This window comes from Catharus ustulatus, chromosome 12 (assembly GCF_009819885.2).
Source record: "Catharus ustulatus isolate bCatUst1 chromosome 12, bCatUst1.pri.v2, whole genome shotgun sequence".
In the NCBI taxonomy this organism is placed as follows: domain Eukaryota; kingdom Metazoa; phylum Chordata; class Aves; order Passeriformes; family Turdidae; genus Catharus; species Catharus ustulatus.
In genome coordinates, this window is record NC_046232.1 from 5,125,301 (window position 1) to 5,150,127 (window position 24,827).

The window sequence follows — 24,827 nt, forward strand, 5'->3', positions numbered from 1 at the left end:
GTCGTTAAGGTACATAAAGGCTCAGCTGGGTTGAGCATGATGCTGTACGCTGGCTTCTCGGCGCGGAGGCACGGATTGGAGCTGTGCCGGCCAGCCAGGCTCGCTGCAGGCGGTGTTCATTCACTCGGGGCGAGGCTGGAATTGCTCCCGCAGACACGGCGGAGCCCCGAGCCCGCCCCGGCAGCGGCCCCTTCCCTTCCCTTCCCTTGTGAGCCAGGGCGCGGCCGCGGCTGGCGTGGGCAGCAGGGCAGTGCCCGGAGCTCTCTCCGCGCTGCCCCGCGGTGCGCGGGGAGCCCCGGGCGCCTCCGCTCGCCCTGCCGGGCTCGGGCGTGGCTCTGCCTCTACCCGGACATGAGCGGAATTGCGGAGATCCTGCTGCTACCTCTGGGATTGTCAGTCAGCTCGGACACCGCTTCGAGTGAGGAGGGGAGGCAGGGCAGAGGAATGTTACCAGGTATTTTAACTGAAAGAGAAATGAAATTACTTCAGGATAGTCATGCAGAAGTGAGTTGTGTGCTTCGTGTGGCAGCATTTACTTCTGTTTAACATTAGTTCTTATATTCATATTCAAATGCTATATCTGCACGGAAGTGCAGACCCCGATGTACAGGTCAAGAGTGAAAGACTCCTGGAACCAGTATGCCCCAGTTCATCCCTGTGTGTGCCTTCTGCTGCTAGAGCTGGTTTTGATCAGCAGCCCTAGTGGGTTTCCATTGGCCAATATTTGGTGTAGTTTGCCTTGATGAACAAAAAAAAAGAACAACCCAAACCCAAAGAAGTTTTATTGTAAAGTCTCGAAAGCGAGAATTACCTGAATTTGAAGAAACAAAAGTCTTTAATTTTGTATGTACATGGTATTTCCCTGGAATGGAACTTCCTGGATTGTTAGCAATGCCTGCGGAAGAAAATGGTTCAAGTATGTTTGTGGTAGTGCAGTTTAATGGGTTTTGATGTACTAAACCTTATTGGGTGGTTTGGGGAGATGCAGCCTGGCCTATTTTTACTCCTGCTTAGCATTATATATAAATGAATGATTTTGAGCCCTTGGTTCATTTGCAGCAGATGCTGCAGGTCTTCCTCACTCTCCCTCATCTCTTCTGTTAACAGGCTTGCCCTAGCTTTTGGACACAAATGTGATCCAAGTGGAAGAGTTTCCATTCTCTCACTCTGGGGATGCTGTTTCCTTGTCTCACATGTCTGGGAGCACCCTTTGCTCAACATCTCTGCCTACTATAATAAATGCTTCTTAAAATGCTAACTCTGCTTATTGAGCAATGCAGTTGTTTGTGCATACCTGAAACTTTTCCATGGAACACAGGGGTTTTTTCCATTATGTGTATGAGCTGGCCCTGGAAATCACGATCTGGGGCTGCTTTTAAACACTTGTTCTTTTGTTACCATGGAGTTTCAGGGATAAGTTGGTGAATAGAGACTGGGCCAATATGATAACACACCTGTAAACCAGTGCTTTAGGGGAGGGCTGAGGTCAAAACATGTCATCTGTTTTAGCAGAATAATATGATTCAGATTGTGTAATGCGCATTTAGAAATTGGTTGTAGAAACGCCTTAAGGTGTTGAAGTGTTGGCTTACAGCTGGAAGGTAAAACTTGATTCCTTTCAGTGTAAGGAAGAACAGGCCAGTGCAAGTATTTTCTATTTACGTGTTCAAACCCATCCAGAACTTGTCAAAACTACATCAGATAAAATCAGTCCATCAGAGAACAGTGAGAGTCTGTTCTCAAATACAAGTGCTTTACAGAGCAGGGTGTGACAAGAGCTATGTTTGTTCTCAGGGTAAAAACTCTTTCTCTGCAATAATTCTTGCAAGAGCTCCCCCTTTTTTTTTTTTTCTTTTGCCAGCTTGCTTGGGCAGTCAGTTGCTATAGCATTGTTGTGTCCTGGTGATATGAACCTGGAGTTCCAGCTCTGTGTGAGGGTGTGTTAGTTCTGTTCCTGGACTCTGATCACGTGTTTTGTTCCAGTGTGGTTTTTAATTGCAAAAAGCTGTTCAGTGATTTTTACTTTTTTTTCATGTGAAAGGTTATGCTGCAGTTGCTTTGCTTCAGCTCTCACTGGTGTTTTCTTTTTGACAAGAAAAGACTAAAGGACTTCAGTTGCTTATCTTTGGTAATAGTTGAAATACTGTCAGAGTACAAAGGTCTCACAGACAGGCTCTTCATTTTATGATGCGGAAGCATTAGGAATTCCATAACTCAGGAATATATATCAGTCCCCTCTAAGCAGCATGATTAATAATGCCAGCAGCAGATAACAGCCTATTACAACTTCTGCAGCCTGTCTAAAGGCCTGGGTTAGCAGTTAGACTACAAAAGTACTGTAATTTTGCTGCTGTGTTTTATTCTTGTAGCACTAGCTATTTTTGCCCAAAGTAAAGATTTCTTTGCTTTTCTCTTTACAGGAGCTAAAATTAAAATTAATTCATTAAAAACAAACGAACAAACCCCCCCCACACACACTTTTCCCTAGCATTTTAACCAGATCAACATTATCATGAAACTATTTCAGACTTTTCTGGTTCTCCAAGCTCTTAATTGGTCATTGAGTGGAGAGGGGATTGGTTTGTCTGGGAAATTGGCCTAGGTGGCTGGTACTGAGGAAAGCCCCATCCTATCAGAAGAGTGACTGGTGGAGGATTGAAAACCAGTTGAAAGGACACAGCCAGAACTGGCTGCACAATAGCTGGGAGTTGTCTAGGGGGGCATGGAGCCAAGTAACTGCACTGGGAAACCGGTGACAGTGTGGAAATGAAGGGTGTGGCACCCAGCTGAAAACAGGGCAATTTTGGTATCAGGTTCACTTTTCAGTTAGTGGAATGTCACTGATTTTGAGGTGCTGCTTCCTCTCTCCTCTCCCTCTCCCTCTCCTCCCCTCCCCTCCCCTCCCCTCTCTTCCCTGTTTGTTAATGCTCTCTGCCACTGGATGTAGAGGTCCTTGGAAAAAAGCTTTCCTTTCAGCAGCAAGTAATGTTTGCTGCAGGTGCATCCTGGGTGACTGGATAGCAATGTGAGTTGCAATGTCTGTACTTTCTGTAGAGAAATTTGAGAGCAGGGTTTTGGGAATGCATCAAGCCTTTTAACCATTGCCCCTGGCTTGCAACCTTTGTTCCTAAACTGAGACACCCTTCCATTGAAACAGTAATACAACTCTGGCAAGAAGACCAGAAAACAGAGTTTAAAAAAGGTGAAGTATTGTAACTTTTTATCACATTAGTTTATTTCTGCAATATATATAATCCATCTCAGGGTTGGGATTTTCCCTGGTTTTTTACATATACAAGGAAGATGTTATTCAGATCCTGGCAATGGAGCATTGATATTAACTTGGCACAATGGCTCTTCTTCTTGGAGGTACCATTTTGAGATAGTCCTTACTACCTCATCTCTGATAATCGTGTTACTAAGTGCTGTTTGTTCTGGAAAGCTACAACAAAACCACAAGGCCCAGCATCTAGAGTTAGACAGCGTTATGATTTTGTAAAATGCCTGAAAGAAAAGAAATAATTCCACTGCATTTCCTGAGTACTTGAGGGATTGGGCATGTGATTTAAATTCTACTACTTGTTGCTATTCTTTCACTTTGAGCTGGACTGAGCTATGTTGTTTCTGAATAATTTTCCTGAGTTTTCAGTTTAGGCAGTTCTGTTTCTGAGGCAGAGATCCTCAAATTCCTGTTCAAGTATTTAAAATGCAGAATAAATGCTTGTTTAAGGAATTTTTATTATACAATGCAATGAAGATCTCTTGTTGCATTATTAATGGTGGTATAGTTGGAAACTCTTAAATCTTCTTTCCTGCTTGGTATTAGCAGATCCATTGGACTGCCACTTGTGCTGTAATGCTTCCAGACTGGTGTAACTGTAAATATATTTAAATCTACTTGGTCTTTTTTTTCTCTTCCTCCAGTATTCTTTCAAGATGTCCACTGTTCATGAAATTTTGAGCAAACTCAGCCTTGAAGGAGATGTAAGTATTATTATCTAAACAAGAAAAGTTTGTTTTACTTAAATCTCATCTTGTTCCTTTTACAGGATTCTGCACTAACAATTTTTCTGAGCTGTGCAGTTTACAAGATTCCACACATCTCTTAAACTTTTATTGGCTAAAAACCTAATCAGCAGTGATTTGTTTTCATCCACAACCAGCTGTAAACCATAGGACAGTTATGTGATTTAATGAGAGTTCTTCTAACTGGCCAGCAGCACGAGCAGTATCCTCCTGCTGGGCCTTATCAAAGAGATCACAGGTCAAACAATGGCTGGTTTGCATCTGTGTCCCTCTTTCTTCCAAAGGAACAAGTGAGTTAAGGATGAGAACAGAAGATGGAAATATATTTGGTTTTGCTGATACCCTCTGAGTTTCTTTTTTTTTTCCAGTTAAAAATGGAGAACATTATGAGAGCAGAAATATTGGGGATCTAATTCCTGTAATGGGTACCACCAAATCCAAACCAGCTCTTCAAAAAATTTATTTTCTCAAACTTATTTTCTCATTTTCTGTTTTTTTATGGATTGTTTCTTTTTCTCCACATCTGCACTCAGTTTATAGTTTTATTGAAATACCAGAAAGTCACAGTCTTTGTTTGATTTCTTAAATTGCAGTTAGATGGTAGATTACCAGTGTGGTATCAGCGTATCATGCCATTAATTTGTGGTTCTGTGATTGTCACTGAAGGGGAAGTGAATCCTATCCATGCATTATTTCATCACATTTCTAATGAACTTGCTACACATATAAATCTTACAGTTGACAGCTCTGGATTTGAGCTTGGTACAAGCAATAGTTTTGCCAGTTTTTGTTACTTGTTGCGAAATCAATTATACCAGACTATGTTTGTGAAAAGCTATTGCAAAGAGCTGGCCAGTGCACTGTAGGTAAGTGGTAAAACTGGTTTTGTAGTGCAAAAGCAGTCAAATCTTCAGCTTTCATGGTGTTGTGTATTTTAATGGAGGGTTACTTTTGTAATAATAATTAAGCAGTCTGTTCTCATGGGCAGAAATGTTTCTTCCTTGATGCTTGCAAGTAGTTGCAGAAGTCAGATTTGAACACTGTTCTATCAGAAATCCTGCTGCAGAGTGTAAGAAGGCTCAGGCAGCTGGTTTGTGCTGTAAGTTGGAATTCAGAATTACTGAGTAGCTGGCCTGTGTAGCTCTGCAGCATTAGACCAGTTCCTCTAAGCAATGATTTAGCAAATTAACTAACAGTAGTTGGGCCACCAATGTTTCTTAAAAAAGTTTTTAACCTTGAGGGTATAGAATGGTTGTGGCTGAACCCCAGGGCTGTCCTGTGCTCTGCAGCAGAGGTACTGCTGCTGATTTGAGTAAAGTAAAGGACTTGATTGCCTCAGCCTTCCTTCCTTTCAGGAGAGGACGGATTTCAGCTGGGGTTGATCTGTGCTCCCAGTTTCTGCATCTCTCCACAAGAGTACAGAAAGATTCTCAGAATACTCAGGTGTAAAAATTGTGAAAGAGTCCTGGTGTTTTTAGGTTAAATTAAGCCTCTGCAGCTGTCAGTGATATTTGCTTCTCCCTCATGTTTCCCAATAGGATTAAATTTGTCAGGCTCAGAGGAAGTAAAGCAGTTGGAGGACCTCTAAAGCACACTAAATGCATAGGGAGAAAACCAATTTCTCTGCTTTAGTTTGGCCCAGATAGGTGGTGCAGTTGCACATTATCTGGACTTCTACTGTCACATTGTAAAGAATGAACTAAATGGAAAGTCAGTTTGAAAGCTGTCTTGTCTACAAATACACAGTACTGGTACTGTGATACAGAAGTGTACCAGAGTAATTGAATAGCTTGGAATTTAAATGGCTGTTTTTCAGAGGCAATCCCCTGATAAGACCTGTCAGGTTCTCAGGGAAACTCAGTCTGACTTGGTACATGCCTTGAGTGGAGAGACAGAGGAAAAATGGCCACCAAATTGCAAATATGCTGTGTATTTTGTTAGTGTATGCTATCATCTTTACAGTAAACTACTCCATCCCAGTTACTCAGAAAATATTTAGAGCTGAGTGAAGGAGAGGTACCCAGCTGCTAAGGTCACCAGGTGACTTGTTTCAGATTATCTAGAGTGCTGGTTAATAAGCAGTGCCCCAGGATGATGGATGTCTGCTTAGGAATCTTTCAGGCATACAGATTTCTCTGCAGCTGCATTGCATGGCTCCATTTACTGTTTTGATTGCCAGCTTGATCCACTAAAAGGAAAGGCTGTGTTTTCTGGTGTGGCTCTGGGCCAAACTGGGGCCACTTTGCTGGACTGAGCTGATGGTAAGAGACAAAAGAAAATGAGTCAGTTTATTGGTGCTTTTTTGACTTCCCATCTCCACAGCATGAAACAGACTGTCTCCAGAAGGCACAGGGGTAGCTGCCAGAGGAATCTGTACAGAACAGCATGACTTCTACAGGGGTAGAGTAGTCAGAAACCATGGAATTTTTTAGTTAAAACCTATCCTCTTAAAAGTTTGCATGTAAAAGTATTTTCCAGGGGTATTCAGGGTATCTTAGTTCTGTTCATGAACCCAGCTTCCTTTTGGAGTTAGAGATAGAAACAAAAGTTTCTGGGGATCTTTTCCAAGAAAACTTAGTTGTTCATTCACTTAGGAAGTGGCTGTGGCAATTTCAAGTGCTAGTAGCTCTGCCTCTCTGCCAGAGGTTTAGGTTTCGAAGTTTAACTCACAGAGTGGGATTTGTGAATATTACCCAGCTACTTGTATGAAAATCTGTGCTTTAATTTAACCTTGCCGTGGGAGGTGATAACAAGCTGTTAGCTTGCACTGAAGCAGCTGAGAAGAGTTGAATCTCTGTTCTGGTCACCCTCCCTTTGCAGCTATAATCCTCAGGAGTGGACCATAACAAACAGCTGATAAAATCTGGTACCTTGGAAACTGTTGCATCTGTTTACTAAGTGAGCTTACCTGCAAGTCCTCTTACTCTTAGCAGAGGGAATTTGAAATGTCATTTGGTTTTGAAAGCAAGGATCTGGAGGCCAAGAGTTTCAAAAAATTATGATTAATTTCTGCTTTCTAGAACTATGGCCTTAAATAGATTTTTTTTTGGTGTTGCCTTTAAAGTTCATGAGATAGTGCACAAAACCTTTTCTGACTTTATCGTTGTTAATCTTCAATTTCCTTTTTAATTTTTTGCAGCCTATAAAATATCAAATCTAAAACACTGTGGAACTTTAACTTTCTTAGAATTAGCTTCCTGTAGTCATTTTCCTTCAGATGTAGCCAGAAAACTCCCAATTTTAGAATACTGAAGTTTAGTGAGTGAAGGTGAAAGGTGTTGGGTTTTTGCTGCATTAAATAAAATATCTATTTGTATCTATTCTGTGTCATAGTAAGCACGTTGTGAGTGGATTTCTGGGCAATACACTTGAGGAGAAGACAGTTCAGTGGGTCTTAGTAGAATTCTGTTTTCACAAATACCTGATGGTGGTTCTTGCATTTAAACATTGGGCTGAATAACTGAGAGTCATGTGTTTTATTAATTGGAACAATTGCACAATTTAACTCTGAATGATTTTTTGGTTCTTTTTGTTCTTTTCCTTCCAGCATTCTCTCCCTCCAAGTGCATATGCCACAGTGAAGGCCTATCCCAACTTCGATGCTGACCGGGATGCTGCAGCCCTCGAAACAGCCATCAAGACCAAAGGTGAGCAGGAGGGGCTGGGGCTTCCATTCCATGCTAAGGCAGAAGGCTGGTTTGCAAAAAACAAAACAGGGCTGTGTCTCAACACCAACATTTTGGTATCCTTACTCAAGGATCCCTCCTTTAGGAGGTGTTGGATTCCTCGGACTGCGCTGATGAAATCTTGACCAAGTTAGATTTTGAACCCTGGAAGTGCATGCTTTGAATGTGCTTTTAATTTTGTAGCCATGAGTTGTTGAGATTATCACTGGAAGTGTCCACTTTTTCTCTCTTGACTTCAAATTCTTCTTCTTTTCTGCCACTTGAGAATGAAGTGTCAGCTCCTTTGGCAGTGATTTGGGAGTGGGCTCTGAATCATGGAGTTCTACTGGATTGTTGGGTTGGCCATTTCTTCTTCCTTTCAGCTCTCCAGACAGCTGCATAGGGGTGATAAAACTCATTTATCTCATATTAATTTGGGGTCAAAGAAGGTCCTAAAAACTAGTTTCTGAAATAAGTTTGTGGTATTTCAGGGACAGGGCAATGTGAGATCTTCTCTGGGCTGGGTTATTCCCTCTGGTATATTGAAACTATCAGGAGAGCAGGGAATGTGAACTACAGCTCTGAAGTAATGCCTTGGTGGTACTCCTGAGTCCTGGGATAGGGAGTGCCACACTTTCCACACTTGCTCCAGGCCAGAGGAGCAACAGCTGGGTGTAGCTGGAACGGGCAAGTCTTTTGCCTTCATGTCAGAGAGAAATTTGAAAGCTAAACAGTTTCTCATCAGACAGAAATGTTTCCATCAGTGCCAGCAGAGCATGTGTTTGACTTGCTATAAAATGTAAAATATATCCTCTCCATAACAAGCAAAGGGGTTTCTTTCACAAGATTTCTTAATTTAACTGGAGAAATTCCTTATTCAAGTGGGTTCAGTTCTGATTTTGAATCATTTATGTTTTTGGGGTTTTTTTTTAACTGTTCTATATATAATCAGGTTTGACAGCAGATGCTTTGTATATATGTAGAATTTTGTCTAGACTTGATAATTTTTTGTGGCTCTGATTATAGGGCAAATCTAGACAAATACACATATACAAATCAAATACACCATCAGATTCTCAGGATAGGTAAAAATTTATATGTTTGAACTCTCAAACTGCGAATTATTGCAAAGGGGAAATTGCAATATCCTAGGCAGTACAAAAGCTTTTCCAGTCATGCAAGTCAGGGTCATGTTGTCTTTCCACTTTGTCCCAGCAAAGATAAGCAGTGAAGTTACATGGAAGCATTTCAGTAGAGAGATGATTTCCAGGTCTCTGAGTGAATAATAGGGAACTTACTCATGGACCTGCATGTTTGTAGGACCAAGCTTGTCTCTGCTTATTAGTTTGTTACCCAGAACTTATTTTGGGAAGGTGGCTTTAAAGGGAAAATCTCTTTGTGGTTTTGTTACTGGATCTTCCACCCTTAAGAATCTCACAAAGGAAGTATTCTTGTGGGAAACTAAGAACTAGAGTGTTGGGATCTTTCTTCCAGGTACTGGTTCCTTGCACTTAGAGTGCTTTGGAACAGGGTATTTTCATCTACTAATTCAGAAGATTTGATAAAATGTGAGCTCTCTAAAGTATATGTAGGGTTTTTCCTCAAATGAAAATTCCAACTCATCCAGACAAGAACTGGTTTTTATGAAGAGCAATGGGAAGAGCTACCTGCAAGAAAAAGTTTTAAAATAATTCTGGGAAATATCTAAGTAGTTTTTGAACTAAAAATGTAACACCCATAATGAACAAACATCCACAACAGCTACCATTTTCCTAGGAAGTTTCAGCATTTCTCTAGCAATTAGTTTGCATTGTTTGTGGGAAGTAGACATAAGCAATGTAAGTCATCACAGAATGATGAAAAGGAATATGACTTGCTAATTTTAAAACAGTGAGACAGGTTAAGTTAGAGCTATATGCAAGCTGGTTTGTGGTTGAAAACTTAAAAAAAAACCCCCAAGCATGTAAGGACCATTTGGGGGCCTTTATGCTCTAGGGGATAAAAGCACACCTGGTATCTGAACCCTTGGGCTTCCTTCGTGTTGAAAATTGAGATCTGTACATGCTGTAATGGGCCTGGATTTCATGCTCACCAAAGCAGTGTTTCCAGTATATTGTAAATTACAGCAGTGCCATGGAAATGATATCTTGTAGAGTCTTATCTCTGGCTATACCTTATATAAACAGTGCCTGAAGTCTGGTGTTTGCCATCAGGGCAGGCCAGTTTACGAGAGTTACCGTTTAGATTATTAACCAGCTGTGTCTCAGAATCAGAGTCACGAATCTCCATTTTAGTGATTCTTGTGTAAAATGGCTAAAACTTATTTTACTGCCTAAACAGCAGCTGTATATTTGGTTTAGGGGAAAGATCTAGGGCAGAGTGCATGACTGTTCTGCTCTATGTGATATCTAAATATTTCAGCATTCATTCACACTCTTCAGATTAACTCCTCAGAGGTTGCTAAGCCATCTGTTGGGACCTCTGGAAAATACTGTGATGTGTTTATTTGGGCTTACATCTACCTGCAAAAACTATACTGCAAAAATACATTGTCCAGCCCTTTTCAGGGCGTGGAGTGGAGCTGAATTAAATGTAGGGGGTTTGTATATATCCACCAGCCTAGGAAGCGAAAAGTGCAAGAATTACTCCAGGTTATATAAAACCTTGTAGTTAGCAATTGTTCAAGCTAGAGGCTGTGTAATGCAAATAATTTGTTAAAGTTCTGGCTTGTCCCTTTTAGTATAAATGCTGTGGTTATGTTTCATTTTTATACTCTTTAGTGTTTCTGCCTCAAATTCATTTAATGCCTTGGCACGTCCTTTGTAAATGTTGGCTTTTTGCTGCATAGGACAAGAAGCTGTTTGATTTCTGTATAATGCTCTGCTGTGTTCTGTGTATAGATTAGCTGATGTACATGAACCTAAACAGAAGAAACTATCTGGAAGGACACTAACAGAGCTTAGATTTCCTTTTCTTTTTTTCTTGTAGCAAAGACAATTGTTTAAGTGTCTCTTTTCTGTTTCAGAGTTATTTCCTAGCCTTGACACTTAGTGTGTCTCGAGTACTTGTTAAATAATTTTGTCAGACTAGGTTGTGAATATTTGTTACTTGCAGCCTTCTATTGAGGTCTCATGGGATACTTTTTTATTCTATGGGTGGCAGAATTCATGCACAAGATTGTTGTAGATAAGGGCTTAGAACACAGATCTGTAATAAATTCATTATATCCAGAAACTGGTAAAACAATGATGGCATGACAACCAGTCAATTCACTTTTACAGAAAGGTCTTCTGTGTATGTAGCATATCCAACATGCCCATACATTTTGACAGAGTTTTAAAGATTATGAAGTAAAAGTTTTTAGAGGATATCCGGTGACTTACTGGTGAGAGAGGGCAATGCCTGAAATCCACCAAACTATATCAGTCATACATTCCAAATATTAAAACTGTCACTAAAGAAATATTTAATTGCAACATGGTTTGGGTTTGGTGAACCCTTGCTGAGCAAAATAACAGAGCTGAAATTATGGTCTTGTTTTATCTAAATTTTTCTCTTTGACCCCATTCATGTTCATTTCCTCATTTTTGCTGATTGAGCTCCAACACTGTGAGCTTACCAATGCCATTACATTGCCTCTTTCACAAGAAAAGCTGTTATTAAGCAGAATTTTCCTTTCCATTCCCCATTGATAGAAATGCAGGGATAAAATCTGCCTAGCCAGAATAAATTTGGAAATAAACTCTATTTCGTTGCCTTGAAGCTTTCAGAGACTTTAGCAAAGGAAAGTGTTTGAGCTGCTGTCCTGCTCTGCCCCACCTCAGCAGCTGTGAGTCAGCATCCTGTGCATGAAGCATGATTCCCAAGTGTGAATGAAGCAAAAGCACTTACTTTCCACTGAATGCCAGAGCAGTGAGTTAACTTCATATTTCCATAGCATGTACATAAGAAACTTGGATACAGTCAGGCATTGGTGGGCTTCTAATCTGCAGCAATTGTGGTACAATTTGAAAATATCATTTGCTTTTTTGAGTGCCAAGAATGGTTTAAATTCAGAATTTATTAAAAAGCTTCAGACGTTGGCTTGTGCTGTGGGCCTGCAACAGCTGAAAGGCTCAATGTCTGTGTGTGGCCATTTCTGGACAGGGAGAATTTGTTTTCTCTTATAATGTGGGAACACTTTAAAGTATGTGGGAGTAGATTATGGCTGAAATGTGCAGTCAGCCTTTTTTCAACTCTGAGTTTGTAACTTAGACACATGATGCTTTCCAGGGCCTTATGGCATCATTTGCAGGCCAAGCTTGTGTGAGTAAGAACACTGATGTAGGTCTGCCTCAGTACAAGCTCAGGACACGAGGCTACCAAACGTAGTATTTCATCATGAAAAATGTGGTGAAGAAAGAGAGAGAATTTTTGGATTTGACTTACAATTTTAGACTCTGCAGCTAGGGGCTAAAAGATTTTTTGCAAGATTCCTACTTTAATGATTCATTTTTATGTTATCTGTTGCAGTTCTTTGTTTCAGGTCACTTTGGGTAACAGGGAAATGTAGCTGGATTCTGGCAGGGATCTGATCCAGTGCTTACTTTCTCGGGATTTTTATCAAGAAATCATCTTTTACACTGATGTGTATGCAAGTGTGAAAGAAGATATTCATAGTATTTTTATTGAACAGAGAGAACAGAGGTGAAGCTCTGGGCTTGTTCTGACCTCTAGATTAGAGCCACCTCTTTACTTCAAAAGCTGACAGTTGCACTGAAGTGCATGGATTTGGAATGATTCCCTTAAAACTAAACCTTTGCAGATGTGTAGCTCACTTACTTAAAAGGTGAGTTGGGAGTTTGGGCATCCACATCCTTTAGGTGTGCCACTTACGGCTCAGCATGGATCTTCCAGTGATTGCAAAAAGAAGCAGACATACCTAATTCTTCCAGTGTCAAAAATCCCTTCTGTCTTTTGAGCCTCTGAAGCATACTGAATTAAGTATACTGGTTTATTTTGCCATTTCTGTGTTTGGAGTGATGGATCAAATGGCTTAAATAAAAAATATAACTGCTTTATTAAGAAATCCTAATTCAAAACTAACATAACAGGACAGGATTTAGTAAGTACGTAAGTAAGTTTTAAAGTCTGTGTTCTTGAGCAGCTTTTTGCAGAATTCTGAGTACTTGAGAACTACTGCACAGACACACAGGTGAAGCACAAGACAGAGTGATAGAAATGGTCACAAACTAGACTTTGAGGTGAGTCCAAAGATCTGCATCCCATCAGGAGTCTGGGTGCCTTTTTATTGGTGGCTTTTTCCCCATGGCCAGGACAGGATCAGCACTAACTAGTCAGAGGTGCTGAGCTCTGCTCCAGACAGCACATGTGCTGTGTTTGGAGTATTGGGGAGCATCCTGATACAAAAGCAGGGACAAGAAAGCTTCTCTAACTGTCCGTCTTGTCTTTGTAGGTGTGGATGAGGTCACCATCATCAACATTCTGACAAACCGCAACAATGAACAGAGGCAGGACATTGCTTTTGCCTATCAGAGGAGAACCAAAAAGGTAGTAAAATATGAAGAGATAGTAATTATTTAATATTTTTCTTGTGGAAAATTAGATTAAATTAAAATTTGTCTTTTCACTGAAATTCAAGATGCATCTACTTTGTCCATGCTGTCACAGTTTAGGACTGGTAGAACTTTGAAATATGTTAAATATGCACAATTGGGACTGCAAAATCTCTGTTGGAGATGGTGGCTTCCTAGAACCTTCAGAAATCACAGTGGGATCCACAGGATTCCCTGGTGAAATGTGCTAAAAATACTGAGAAGTCACTGGCATGAAGTGCCTCCATTTGAAGGAAAAAATGAGAGACATGCCTTAAGGGGTTGGGTTTTTATTTTTTTCTTTTGGTTGGTTTATATTTTTTGGGGGAGTGTTGGATTTTTGTTTATTTTGTTAAGACAGCTCAGCATAAGGGAAGTGCTCTGTTTCTGTTCCACAGCTAACTTAGCTGAGAAGGGACTGCAGTCAGTTGTGCTGTGAGCACTGTAGCTGTGGAATAGCGATGTAATGAGTTGGACTGTCATTAAAAATTATCCTGGCAGAAATACCTGAGGTACTGATCTATTGATGGAGAGAAATTTGTAAGATGTGTGCAGAATTCTGCAAAATGAGTCTTCCTGTCTGGGAGGCAAGAGCTCTTCTCTTTTGAAGTTTTGAGAATCTTACCACATTTGAAGTTTCATGCCAGTGAAAAAGAGGAAACTTTATGTAAAGTTCAGATTATGATTAATGCATCTCTCCCAGGTTTGCAAGACCTCAAATGGTAGTCCTCCAGTAGCATCCCAGAATACTCATCTGAATCCAAATGTATTTAAATGTAGATTTGAATTTTGGAAATTCACCAGCTTTTCTGCATGACTGATAGAGGCATATGCAGAGGCATGGCATGTGCATGTGTGCACATGTCTGCACATCCTTCCCTGGGGACACTGGGACTGGGACAATCTGTACATAAATGGACACATCATGAAATGTGTCGCTTAAAGCTTTGTTAAATGTTCTGCATGACCACAAAAATGCACAGTCAAGTAAATCTGCAACTTTTTTCATGTTTCTCTCTCACTTTTTTCCTTGCTGTAACCCAAGAACAAATTGAATTTACTAGAAGTTTAACAAGTGCCAAAGAATAAAACAGTCATATAAACAATGGAAAACGGTAGAAACCACTCAGAGAGATAAACATGTGAGGAGGCAAGGGAGGAGGAAGTGGGATATGAAAAGACACATAGGTATGTCTTCTAGGGACAGCATCTGATGGTTTTCTTTGCCAGCAGTTCTGCAGATTTTGTTGGCAATGTGTTGTACTGTACTAGGCTGCTTGCCTTGTGTGTTGCAGGATCTAATAGATCCTAATAGAAATTACTAATAGATAGTAATTTTTAAATGTGATACAGTCTACCTCTCTTTTAATTCTTTTGAGATGAGCTGTGTCTGATGGAAACCCTTGTTTTAAGTTGGAAGGGAACTTCAGTGTCCAAGATGGACACTTTCCACTAGATCAGGTTGCTCAAAGCCCCATCCTGCCTGGCCTTTTAAACATTCCCGGGGATAAGTCAGCCACAACTTCTCTGGGCAATGTGTTCCTTAAAATTTATTACAGAGATAGGTGTGGCAGTTCTGAAGAGCCCATTTTCATCCAAATAAAGGCTGGAGCATTGTATCCTAAATGGAGTAGTTGTACTAAAATGTTTCTTAGTCTAAAGCAGCCAGATGCCCCCAAGCCCCATTCTCTCCCTTGGTTGATCCATGCAGTAAGTGCATACAGTATTAGCATAAAGTAGTGCCCTGGATTAAGTGGGTGACTCTGGAAATTAACCCAATGCCTTGGCTCATTGTCTCTCTGGCATAACTTCTGTGCAATTCAGCTGAGGTCACTTTCTCTACCTCCTTTTCTGCCTCTCCAGATCAGTGATTGTTAGTGAGAAACCAGCAACTGAAATGCAGCAATTCCCTTCTGAATGCTACAGATATAACTTCATCTTAGGGAATAGATGGATCTGTGTGAGCCACAGGCTTGATCCCAGGGATTTCAACTCTGTAGCATACACTACAGGGAAGCTGATAACTAGCATAATTCAAGTTGCTTCTGAAACCCATAAGAGGACATGGGCTCTATTTGGAGCAGATTTGCATCCTCTGCAGTGAACATCCCTGACCATTTCTTTTTCTAGGCTGACTGGCAATTAACAATAGGGATTTAGGCTACAATCTTCTGATAGTTACTGTGAAGATAGGCATAATTTTTCAGTGCTCAGGGTTGATTTTTTTGTCTCCTCAGATAGCTGTTTGGGAGCTGGGCCTTACAGTGGAATAAGTGTGCAGTCAGTTTTCCAATGTCTTAGCCAGTAAAGGCCTGGGATAAGAGGAAAACCACAAATAAATCAGTGCTGCTGGGAAAACTTTGGGAGTATGATGGGGAAGCACTGACCACAGGGAGTCAAACTGTGCTTATTAGCTCCAGCAAAGCATCACTGCTTCAGAACTGGAGTGAAGCTGTTCAGATGTGTCTGCACTGTGCTTCTCGGCACTTTGTCAGACACTGGTGCGTTTCTTCTTGTTTTCAGAGGATTAGAAAAAAAACCCTTTGCCCTAATTTCTTTCTTAGGCTTTCACAGCCAGAAAGCTCTTCATGTTTCTGTTTTCTTGTCTGTTGTGTAAGAAACACTGCTGCAGGCTTGGAGACTTGAAGCCCTGTAGGTTAAATTCTCTGGAGATCAGAAGTGAGCTTTAATTTATTTTCTTCCATCGTCCCATCTATTTTACAGGAACTTTCTGCAGCACTCAAGTCTGCTCTCTCAGGTCATTTGGAGGCAGTGATCTTGGGCTTGCTGAAGACACCCGCACAGTATGATGCCTCTGAATTGAAAGCTGCCATGAAGGTAAATAAGCTTTGAAATTTAATGTTGTCAATCTGATGTAGCTGTCTCAGAAAGGATATGGACTTCATATCCAGGGCCATGGTTTTCAAACTGATATTTTTTTTTAGTGCTACAGTTAAAATATCCAGCTGTAAGGCTTCCAATATGAGAGAAATCATGGAACTATATTTAAACTAAATTAAGAGGTTTTTTAACTCTTAATTAAATCCTCTCTTTGAGGAAAATGTTATTCTTGTCAGCTCAGGAGTAGGCTGCTCTGCCTGGCTACTTTGCTGACTGCTGTTACAAACCATGCACTGGTTCATACTATGAGAAATCTTTAAGAGAGCAGTTGTTGGCAGGAGCCATCAGGTCCTGTGCTGGCATTTATAGGCTCAAACAGTAGTTTTCAGTTACTGGATCATCACTGATTGGAAAGAGCATCCTGTACCAGACCTGCCCTTGTGTAAAAGACAAGGAAGATGGGGCATCAAAAGCAGTCTTTGCAGATAGAGATATCTGCTCTGCAGGCCACTGAAACAAGACTTGACTGGTGCTCGTGCCAGTACAATCACATTTTTAAGCAAACTATGGTGTGAGAATTGTAGTTATGATCATCTAATAATCACTTATATCCCGGATGTTCTTGTTCAAGTTAATTTTTTTTAAAGAATTAAAGACACGTAGTTATGTCTAAAATTTAGAACATGTCAATAAAACCTATTAATTAACTTCTCCAGTTAATTAGAAAGGAGTTAATAAGCAAATAAGAAAACAAAACCACTCCCTCCACCACATAAAGACACACTACCCCCAGCCCCCACCCCCCAAAAAAATTCCTTAAATCCCCAAAGTCAAAAAACCAACCCACTATGGAGATGGTAACTCTTCGACTGTGGGCCAAATGCCCTGTTTGAGTAATCACATGCTGCCCTCTCCTGGCCTGAGTACAGCCTATCCATAATTTATTGTGACTCAGACTGGTGTCGGGTTTGGGATTAAAGACCAAGCAATTGCCTCAGAGTGGTCCCAAATCTAGAATATTCTATCCTTTCCAAGGGTTGCTCTTCCCAGCTCCCAAGCACCTGATCTGAATTAGCAAAACATCTCAATGCTCTGAATTTGCCTGAGCTTAAATTTGGCTTGATATATATAGCATTACAAGCTATGACTTTGGCATCTGAGTTGAGGAAAGCAAAGTTATCACTGAGGAGTTAATTATTTTTCTGTTACACATTCTTGAAAATATTTCAAAAAGTTTTAGAAAATTATATATGTTGCTGGACTTCATTTTTTCCCCCAGATGCTTATTAGAGCCATTGTGTGGAAAGCTCTCCTAGTTCTCTTAGCTTTAAGCCTTTTTAATAAAATGCCCCTTCAAGGGGTACTTTGCCACATAATTGCCTCCATTTCCCACACATTCCAAACTGCAGCAAGAGACACATTTTCCCAGGATGCTACTTCACTTGAAATCCTGTGGAAACTATGCCCATTTTTTGCAAAATTGCATTCTGTTACTGGTGAGCTTAACAAAGAGCATCCTAACAGGAGGATAAGACTGGATTTTCTTCCCGTGTTCCCAGTGGGGCATGGAATTTTTTTTTCCCAGAAAAAAAATCACACAGGCCATGATAAGCTGATCTTCAATTATGCTGGTGAGGAGGCCACTGTTAGACACTCACAGCAAATGCACTCTGCCCAGAGAGAACATTTAGAGGATCTCTAAACCACTAGAAATATTCCATCTGTTTTTTCTCAGGAGCAGTTGGCAAAAAATATCCATGAACTGTTAGAGTGGGGGAGAGGAGATGTCTGTAAAATGTTTTTAAACCATTGGAGCATTCCTGTTCATTGCTAGCTCCTAACTGAGTCCTGTGTGTGTTGCAGGGGCTGGGAACTGATGAAGACACACTCATTGAAATCATCTGCTCCCGAACAAACCAGGAGCTCAGTGAAATCAACAGAGTCTACAGGGAAAGTGAGTTTACTTTGCAGGTTTCCATGTGTTATGTCTTTTACACTAAATTACTTGGATAAATTCCCCTCAGTGTCAACTTCATCATTAGAAATCTCACTCAAATTTGCTTTGGTTCTCTGCTATTTTGTACTGGTGTTCTGGATATTTGTGTAGTTTATATAGTTTTGTCTTGTAGCTTGGTAGCAAACAGATTGAAGGCTATTTGCTACTAATACCAGTTGTGTCTAAATGAAATTTTTTTATAAGCTTTCCATGAGAGACTGATTGCATGGAGTTCATGATTAGCTGGTAGCAATGCTGAGTTTGATGTAGGCAAGCATGGGCTTGTTTTCATTGTCCTCCACTCCTGACTTAGATTGTAGCTGTTTGTTTATGTACATGAAACACAGTAATTAGCAGACCTTTTCCTTGCAAAGGAGTATTTGTAAGACACCCTTTGCCTTGTTTTCTAGTGTACAAGACAGAACTGGAAAAGGACATCGTATCGGACACATCTGGTGACTTCCGCAAGCTAATGGTTGCCCTGGCCAAGGTAGGACTGTTCACAGTTTTCCACTTTTTCTAATGTCCCTGAGTGGTGGGTGCCAGTGAAACGATTTGGTTTCTGATGCACTCTTAAATTTCCCTGTATTTTCACTGACCTTTGTGGGGGGAAAAAAATTCTAATGTTGAAGGGCAAAGTTTTTTAACAGAAATGCAACATTCATAGCATTAGCTTCTTAATGGGGGTGGAGTATGCAGTTACTCATTTAGCAGATTCAGGCTAAAAAAATAAAAAGAATGGAATATGCACATAGCAAACTGCTTACTTTCTATGAAACCTTTCAAAAATACTGATGTCTTGTTTGAAGGGCAAAAGGTGTGAAGATACCTCTGTGATTGATTACGAGCTGATCGACCAAGATGCCAGGGTAAGTGCTGGTATTGAGCTTGAAATATCTCTAGTTGGTCAGGCTTTGGGGGATATTGAACTGTGGAAGTGGAGAACATTTGTGAAGTAGGTGTGTGTATTTCAGATTGTCCTGCACAGTAATGTTTGCATGGTGTCAGTGAATCTGCCACTTGCAATCCTGATGCCTTCAGGTATCAGTTTTCACAGACTACTTACCCACTATACAGAAGCTCTCTGGTATTTATTTTAGACACATGAAGAGAAGAGAGCCTTTAAGAAAAGGAAACACATCCACTACAGTGAACTTAGTGGCTGGTAATGCTTGCTTGTTATATCTGCATCTGTCAAGAGCAGTTCTGCTGAGGTAAACAGAGCTAAATACAGAGTAAAGCTGCAGCCAGAGGTGAATGCAAAGTAATTAGTCTTAGTGTCAGATTTAGATCCTTAAATGTTGTCCTGGTGACCTGCCCAACCACCTGTCCTTGTGTGTTTCTCCCACAGACACAGTTCCAGTAGTGCTTGTTTTTCCATTAAGGAAACTGTATGCATCTTCAATGGCTTCTTGTGCAACTCCTGATTTTTTGTGATTTTCTTTTTAACCCCAGGACCTCTATGATGCTGGTGTGAAGAGAAAGGGAACTGATGTCCCCAAGTGGATCAACATTATGACTGAAAGAAGTGTTCCCCACCTGCAGAAAGGTACTATTCAAGGGACAGATTTTTTTTCCTGTAAGAGAAAGCTATAACAAAATGGTAACTATTTAGATTGAAATGATTGTGAAAAGCACTCAAAATAACATAGGAGATATTATAAATCTTAATTCCTATCCAAAGTGTTAATTTTTTTAAAAAATCTATTTATTTCTATGGATGTGTTGATCTCACATTTTAAGTGTGTACAGCTCTTTTTTACACAGGTGTAACAATGCTCAATTATGTCACATACACTGAAAACAAAGATGCTGCAAACCTAGAAAACATGAATGCAGGAGACCTTGAGAAGTCCTTTAACTTTTACCTCTGTGCCAGGGTAGCTTGGCTATATCATATATTTAAATCTGCCAGTGAAGACTCAAAACCAGCTCTGATACTGCTGTAAAGCAGCACATGGGAAAAGCTATTTGAAGACTTTTCAGAGCTTAAATCACTGTTGTTTCAAAAAATACCAGTACAGGTATTTTATTTGAGATTATATTTTCCCAGATTATGGAGGCGTTCAAGGAAAACAAAAAGGCCACAGCATGGGACCTTTATCTGACAAAGTTATGCTTGTATTTAAAATGAGATTCTCAGGACTTGCATAGATATTTATTAATCATGTGTCTCTACATTCCTGTGTCTGTTTACATCTTTGGGTGGTTATTCTGCCAGTTCTTGGTCTGGTTTTAATTTCACCTACTTTCTTTTCCGTGCTAGTCTTTGAGAGGTACAAGAGCTACAGCCCATATGATATGTTGGAAAGCATCAAGAAGGAGGTTAAGGGAGATTTGGAGAATGCCTTTCTTAATCTTGGTAAGTTACCCTGAAGTAAAGACTGTCTTTATATAGGATCTTTACAGGGCTCTTGCAATGTATCATGATAAAGGTGGGGCCTAGATTCACCGTGCTGGATAAGAAGTTAGCTGGTGTTGGATCCACTGGTGTATTTTAGGATGTTGCAGATATTGAGGAGCAGCTTATTCTTGCCTTCTGCAAAATATAAACTTTGCTTTCCAGTTAAAATGAAAATGCATGTGTGTTGTGATCTGCTGTTAATTCCACTTTTATTCGATAGAAAGGCTTAATGTTTGTTTTGTCAAGCAAACAAAAAGGTTGAAATTGTTCAGTTCCCACATAGGTTGGAGAGAAAACAGCGCTTGTGAGAGGAGACAGGCAGGCTGTGAGGGGTTGCAGGGGCGAATTGAAGAGCTGATCTGACACTGAATTCTCTGAAATAGGGAGGCAGGTGTAAGGCTGATACTGTGTCATGAGGATGTCACTGTGTTTAAGAGGGAGTTCTTTAAGGGGAAAATCCATTTCAGACTAAGGGTGAGCTGAGAGCTGTGTAATGCAAACAGAGTGTAAACAGAGCTCAGCCTTAAAAAGGAGGCTTCTAATGAATTAGTATACAAGGAGTTTTTCCAGAGGAGAGATTGCTTTTAGATGTGGAACCATGAACTGGGAACTCTGGAGGAGGGCTAGCATTCTGAAATTATACAATTCTGAAATGATGCAATTTCCATGGAAGGAAACACTTCCTAAGAATGTGAGCATCTGTGGTTCAGTCACAAGCTAAACCAAATGACTCTAAGTAGCAAGTCAGGTAAAAATATTTTCTCTGTGTCTCCTTTCTGGAGGACTTTTGCTGAAAACCTACTTACCATATCTTTAAAAATGGCTGCAATATTCTTTGTCCTTGTATGGGCAGGATATTTAACTATTCTTCTCTCTTCAGTCCAGTGCATTCAGAACAAGCAGCTGTATTTTGCAGACAGACTGTATGATTCCATGAAGGTAGGAAAGACTGTTTTTTCTTTCTACTGTTATTTTGTTGTTGTTGTCATTGGTAGGCACTTCTGTTCATATGAAATGTGACTGGCATGTGAATAAATTAACAATTACCTAATATTGTTCAATAGCATTCTTTAACAGTTATGAGCCTAGATTATCTATTCATATTCTTCTGCTATAGGGAAATGTAGAAAAGGGTCTCATAATAAACATCTTTATTACATCAATTGTTAGCAAAGCTAGACATATCTTTTGCATATAACTAAGAGCTGATAGTAGAAAAAGCTGTTTATTGAATACCAAAATAAGATATTCAAATTGCCTCAAAACATTTTGTGAAGAAAAAGGATGAAAGAGAAACCTGGTGACAGGCATTAGGTGATCCCAGGAAGACCTGGTGAACCAAAAGTGCTGCTTACAGTCTAAGCTAAATTTGTGACTGCAAGTTGGTTAAACACTGCTGATGAGAAAGGTACATTCATGCTCAAATTATTGGATCGTAATAATGACTTTTGTTAGAAGATTTATTTCATGGTATCTTTTATTGCTCATCTTGGTTGCCTGTAGTTTGCTGTCCTACCATTAACTAATGGTGGCTTGTTATACAGTTCAGCTGTTGCAGCTCTAAGTGTGTGTCTGCTTGTAGGGCAAGGGAACCCGGGACAAGGTCCTGATCAGGATTATGGTATCCCGCAGCGAGGTTGACATGCTGAAAATCAAGAGTGAATTCAAGAGGAAATACGGAAAATCTCTCTATTATTTCATCCAGGCAAGTTTTTCATCTTTGGTTTTACATCATGGGCCTTTGTCATCAGTCTTCATTGTATTCGTGGTACCACTAGAATTCATGGGAGGTGTGTTAGAGGCTGCAGGGATAATATTGTATTATCTGTGTAACATGGAAAAAACCCACCTTTATCTTCAGTTTACAGCTGGTACAGTTCCTGACAGCCACTTGACAGTATATGCAGCCTTTGTGCAATCAGCTGATGTGTTCTGAAGGAAAATTGTGTTTATCAGTCCATATCCTCAGATCAAAAGAAAAGACAATTGTTCTGTGATTGCTAAATGAAAATAGAGCATCTAAATTGCTACTTCCTTTCATTTCAGTGCTCAAGGAGAAAGGTCTTTAGCTAGAGTGACTTTTGTCCATTTTTGTGATTAGACAGAAGCTACAGGTGCTAGGTTTTGTCTAACTTGGAGCATAGGTAAGAGCTTGTGCATCTGTTTCAAAGTTAATTTTCATCCTCACAACCACTTATGCTACATTATTCCTTGTGTAGAGTCAAAATCTTAACTCGGAATATTTTCCTGAAGGCATCAATTGTAGATTATTAGCAAATTTTTTAATAGTGACCTTGGTATATAATTTTTGCAGTGATCAGTGAGGCAGAGCAGAATAGAGTCCTTCAGCTTTCCTTTGTTGTGTTACTCTTTTTCATACCCAAGCTTCTCTCTTCTTGGCCTTGCATTTGTATTGCAAGGATGATTAAATAATTTCAGTTCATACGTAAGTAAAACTCAGTCACGGTAGTCTCCTGTGGACTGAGAAGGCTTCACTGTGAATCATAGACTGTCCCACAGGTCTAGAATACAATTTATATGCTTTCACACTTTGTGATTGTTTCCTAATATGTATTTTGAATTTGTCTTCCCTTACAGCAAGACACAAAAGGGGACTACCAGAGGGCACTGCTGAACCTGTGTGGGGGAGAGGACTGAAAACTGTGATGGAAGAAACCCAAGTCCAGAGACATGCCTTTTTTGCTCTTCATTTTACTGTAATCCTAGAAAACCTGAATATCCTAGCTAACCTTGAGTTGCCCTTCCCCTCCCAGAGCCCTGCTGCAGTTTGCTCCCCTGTGCTGAACGTGCCCCTCTTGGCAGCTCTGCTTGGCTCTGCCAAAGATCCTAACAGCATATAGCCAGAGAAACTAACCCTCCAGGGAGAAACAGGCTCACACGTGCTTGTGAAAGGCTCTGCCTCTCTGTGCAATGTTTCTAATAAAACAAATAAAAATGACATTTTACTTTAAGAATACAAGTCTTTCACACCTTAATTTGAAAACTGTCTGAACAATTGATGTGTATTTAGCTTTTGCTGTCCATTTTCTGTGTTGTTTTTTCCTCCTAGGGTCTGACAGTGGGGAGCAAAGTGACACAGAGCCTCCAAAGGCGATCACTTTATTGTAAAAATTGTACCTTTTTTATACCTTTACTCTCTGCCGGACGCAACTGACACCAAACCGAAGCCTGACAGAGGTGACAGAAGGAGCGCACCCATTGGCTGGCACAGCCGCAGCGCTGCCGTCCGTGCGTTCTGCCAGCCAATCAGCTTCCCGCTCTTATGCTGTTCGCACGTTCCTCCAGCCAATCACCATCTCACTCCCAGCTGTCACTCACCCGAGTCTCCTCCCTCACAGCTGCCTCCCGTCTCTCAACCGACCTCATCTGTCCAGCTTGCAGCTGTGCCTTTCCCATAGGGCTTTAACCACTTTAACAGTTATAACCCCATATCCTACACTGGGGTTCACTGCTTGCGGCTGAAACCTTGTCTTCTTCCCTCAAGCCTTTCATCTGTTTAATCATTCACTTTGTCAGCAGATCCAAAACCCTTCTCTTCACTGGTCAAGGGGGATGACCCTACCCCGTGCTTGGCCCTACTGAGGCCACATCTGATGTGCTGTGTCCAGTTCTGGGCTCCCTAGCACAGAGGGACATGGAGCTCCTGGAGTGCGTCCAGTGGAGGGCACAAATAAGGAAATGGAGCATCTCTCTGAGGAGGAGACACTGGGGGAGGCTGGGCCTGTTAAGTCTGGAGAAAGAAGACTGAGAGGGGATGTAATTAATGTATATAAATATCTCCAAAGTGGGTGCCAGTTAATGGTGCCAGACTCTTTTCAGTGGTGTCCAGCCACAGGATGAGGAACAATGGCCATAAACTAAAAGATGAGAAGTTTCACCTCAGCACGAGGGAGAACTTCTTCACACTGAGGGTAGCAGAGCACGGGAAGAGCTTGCCTGGGGTTGCTCATGGAGTGTCCCTCTCTGGGGACATTCCAAACCCACCTGGATATGTTCCTGTGTTACCTGCTCCAGGTGACCCTGCCTGGGCCAGGGACTGAGATTGGATGATTTCTAGAGATCTAGAGGTCTTCCAACCCTGACTCTTCTGTGACCATGTTTCCCCTGTTTAAGTGCCACAGAAACCTGAGCCACAGCCATGTGTCTGCCCGTGAGGGGCAAACACTTAAATCCCTCCTTAGCGTTTAAACACTGTGTGCCTGTATGCAAGGCGGAATAGTTTGAGAGCACTAAGAGCAGCCTATCTGTAACAGGACTGTTTTCTGCCCAGAGCCGGTGAT

The 24,827-nt window shown here is 40.8% G+C and overlaps 1 protein-coding gene across 3 annotated transcripts in view; it reads left to right on the forward strand.

Annotated features, from left to right (window-relative positions):
• The window catches only part of ANXA2 (annexin A2), a 37,049-nt gene extending 13,548 nt beyond the window's left edge, over nucleotides 1–23,501 (forward strand). For 2 of the 3 annotated variants that reach the window (XM_033070423.2, XM_033070424.2), the window contains exons 2-13: nucleotides 3,925–3,984; nucleotides 7,574–7,673; nucleotides 13,147–13,241; nucleotides 16,010–16,123; nucleotides 17,990–18,080; nucleotides 18,533–18,612; nucleotides 18,932–18,991; nucleotides 19,578–19,671; nucleotides 20,389–20,484; nucleotides 21,407–21,465; nucleotides 22,109–22,231; nucleotides 23,125–23,501. In XM_033070423.2, coding sequence (XP_032926314.1) covers nucleotides 3,937–3,984; nucleotides 7,574–7,673; nucleotides 13,147–13,241; nucleotides 16,010–16,123; nucleotides 17,990–18,080; nucleotides 18,533–18,612; nucleotides 18,932–18,991; nucleotides 19,578–19,671; nucleotides 20,389–20,484; nucleotides 21,407–21,465; nucleotides 22,109–22,231; nucleotides 23,125–23,184 — 1,020 coding nt within the window. In that variant the 5' untranslated portion in view covers nucleotides 3,925–3,936 and the 3' untranslated portion in view covers nucleotides 23,185–23,501. Of the gene's footprint in view, nucleotides 1–365; nucleotides 455–3,924; nucleotides 3,985–7,573; nucleotides 7,674–13,146; nucleotides 13,242–16,009; nucleotides 16,124–17,989; nucleotides 18,081–18,532; nucleotides 18,613–18,931; nucleotides 18,992–19,577; nucleotides 19,672–20,388; nucleotides 20,485–21,406; nucleotides 21,466–22,108; nucleotides 22,232–23,124 lie in introns of those variants that run through there. The other variant, XM_033070422.2, reaches the window with a different exon arrangement.
• Nucleotides 23,502–24,827: the final 1,326 nt, after the last annotated feature.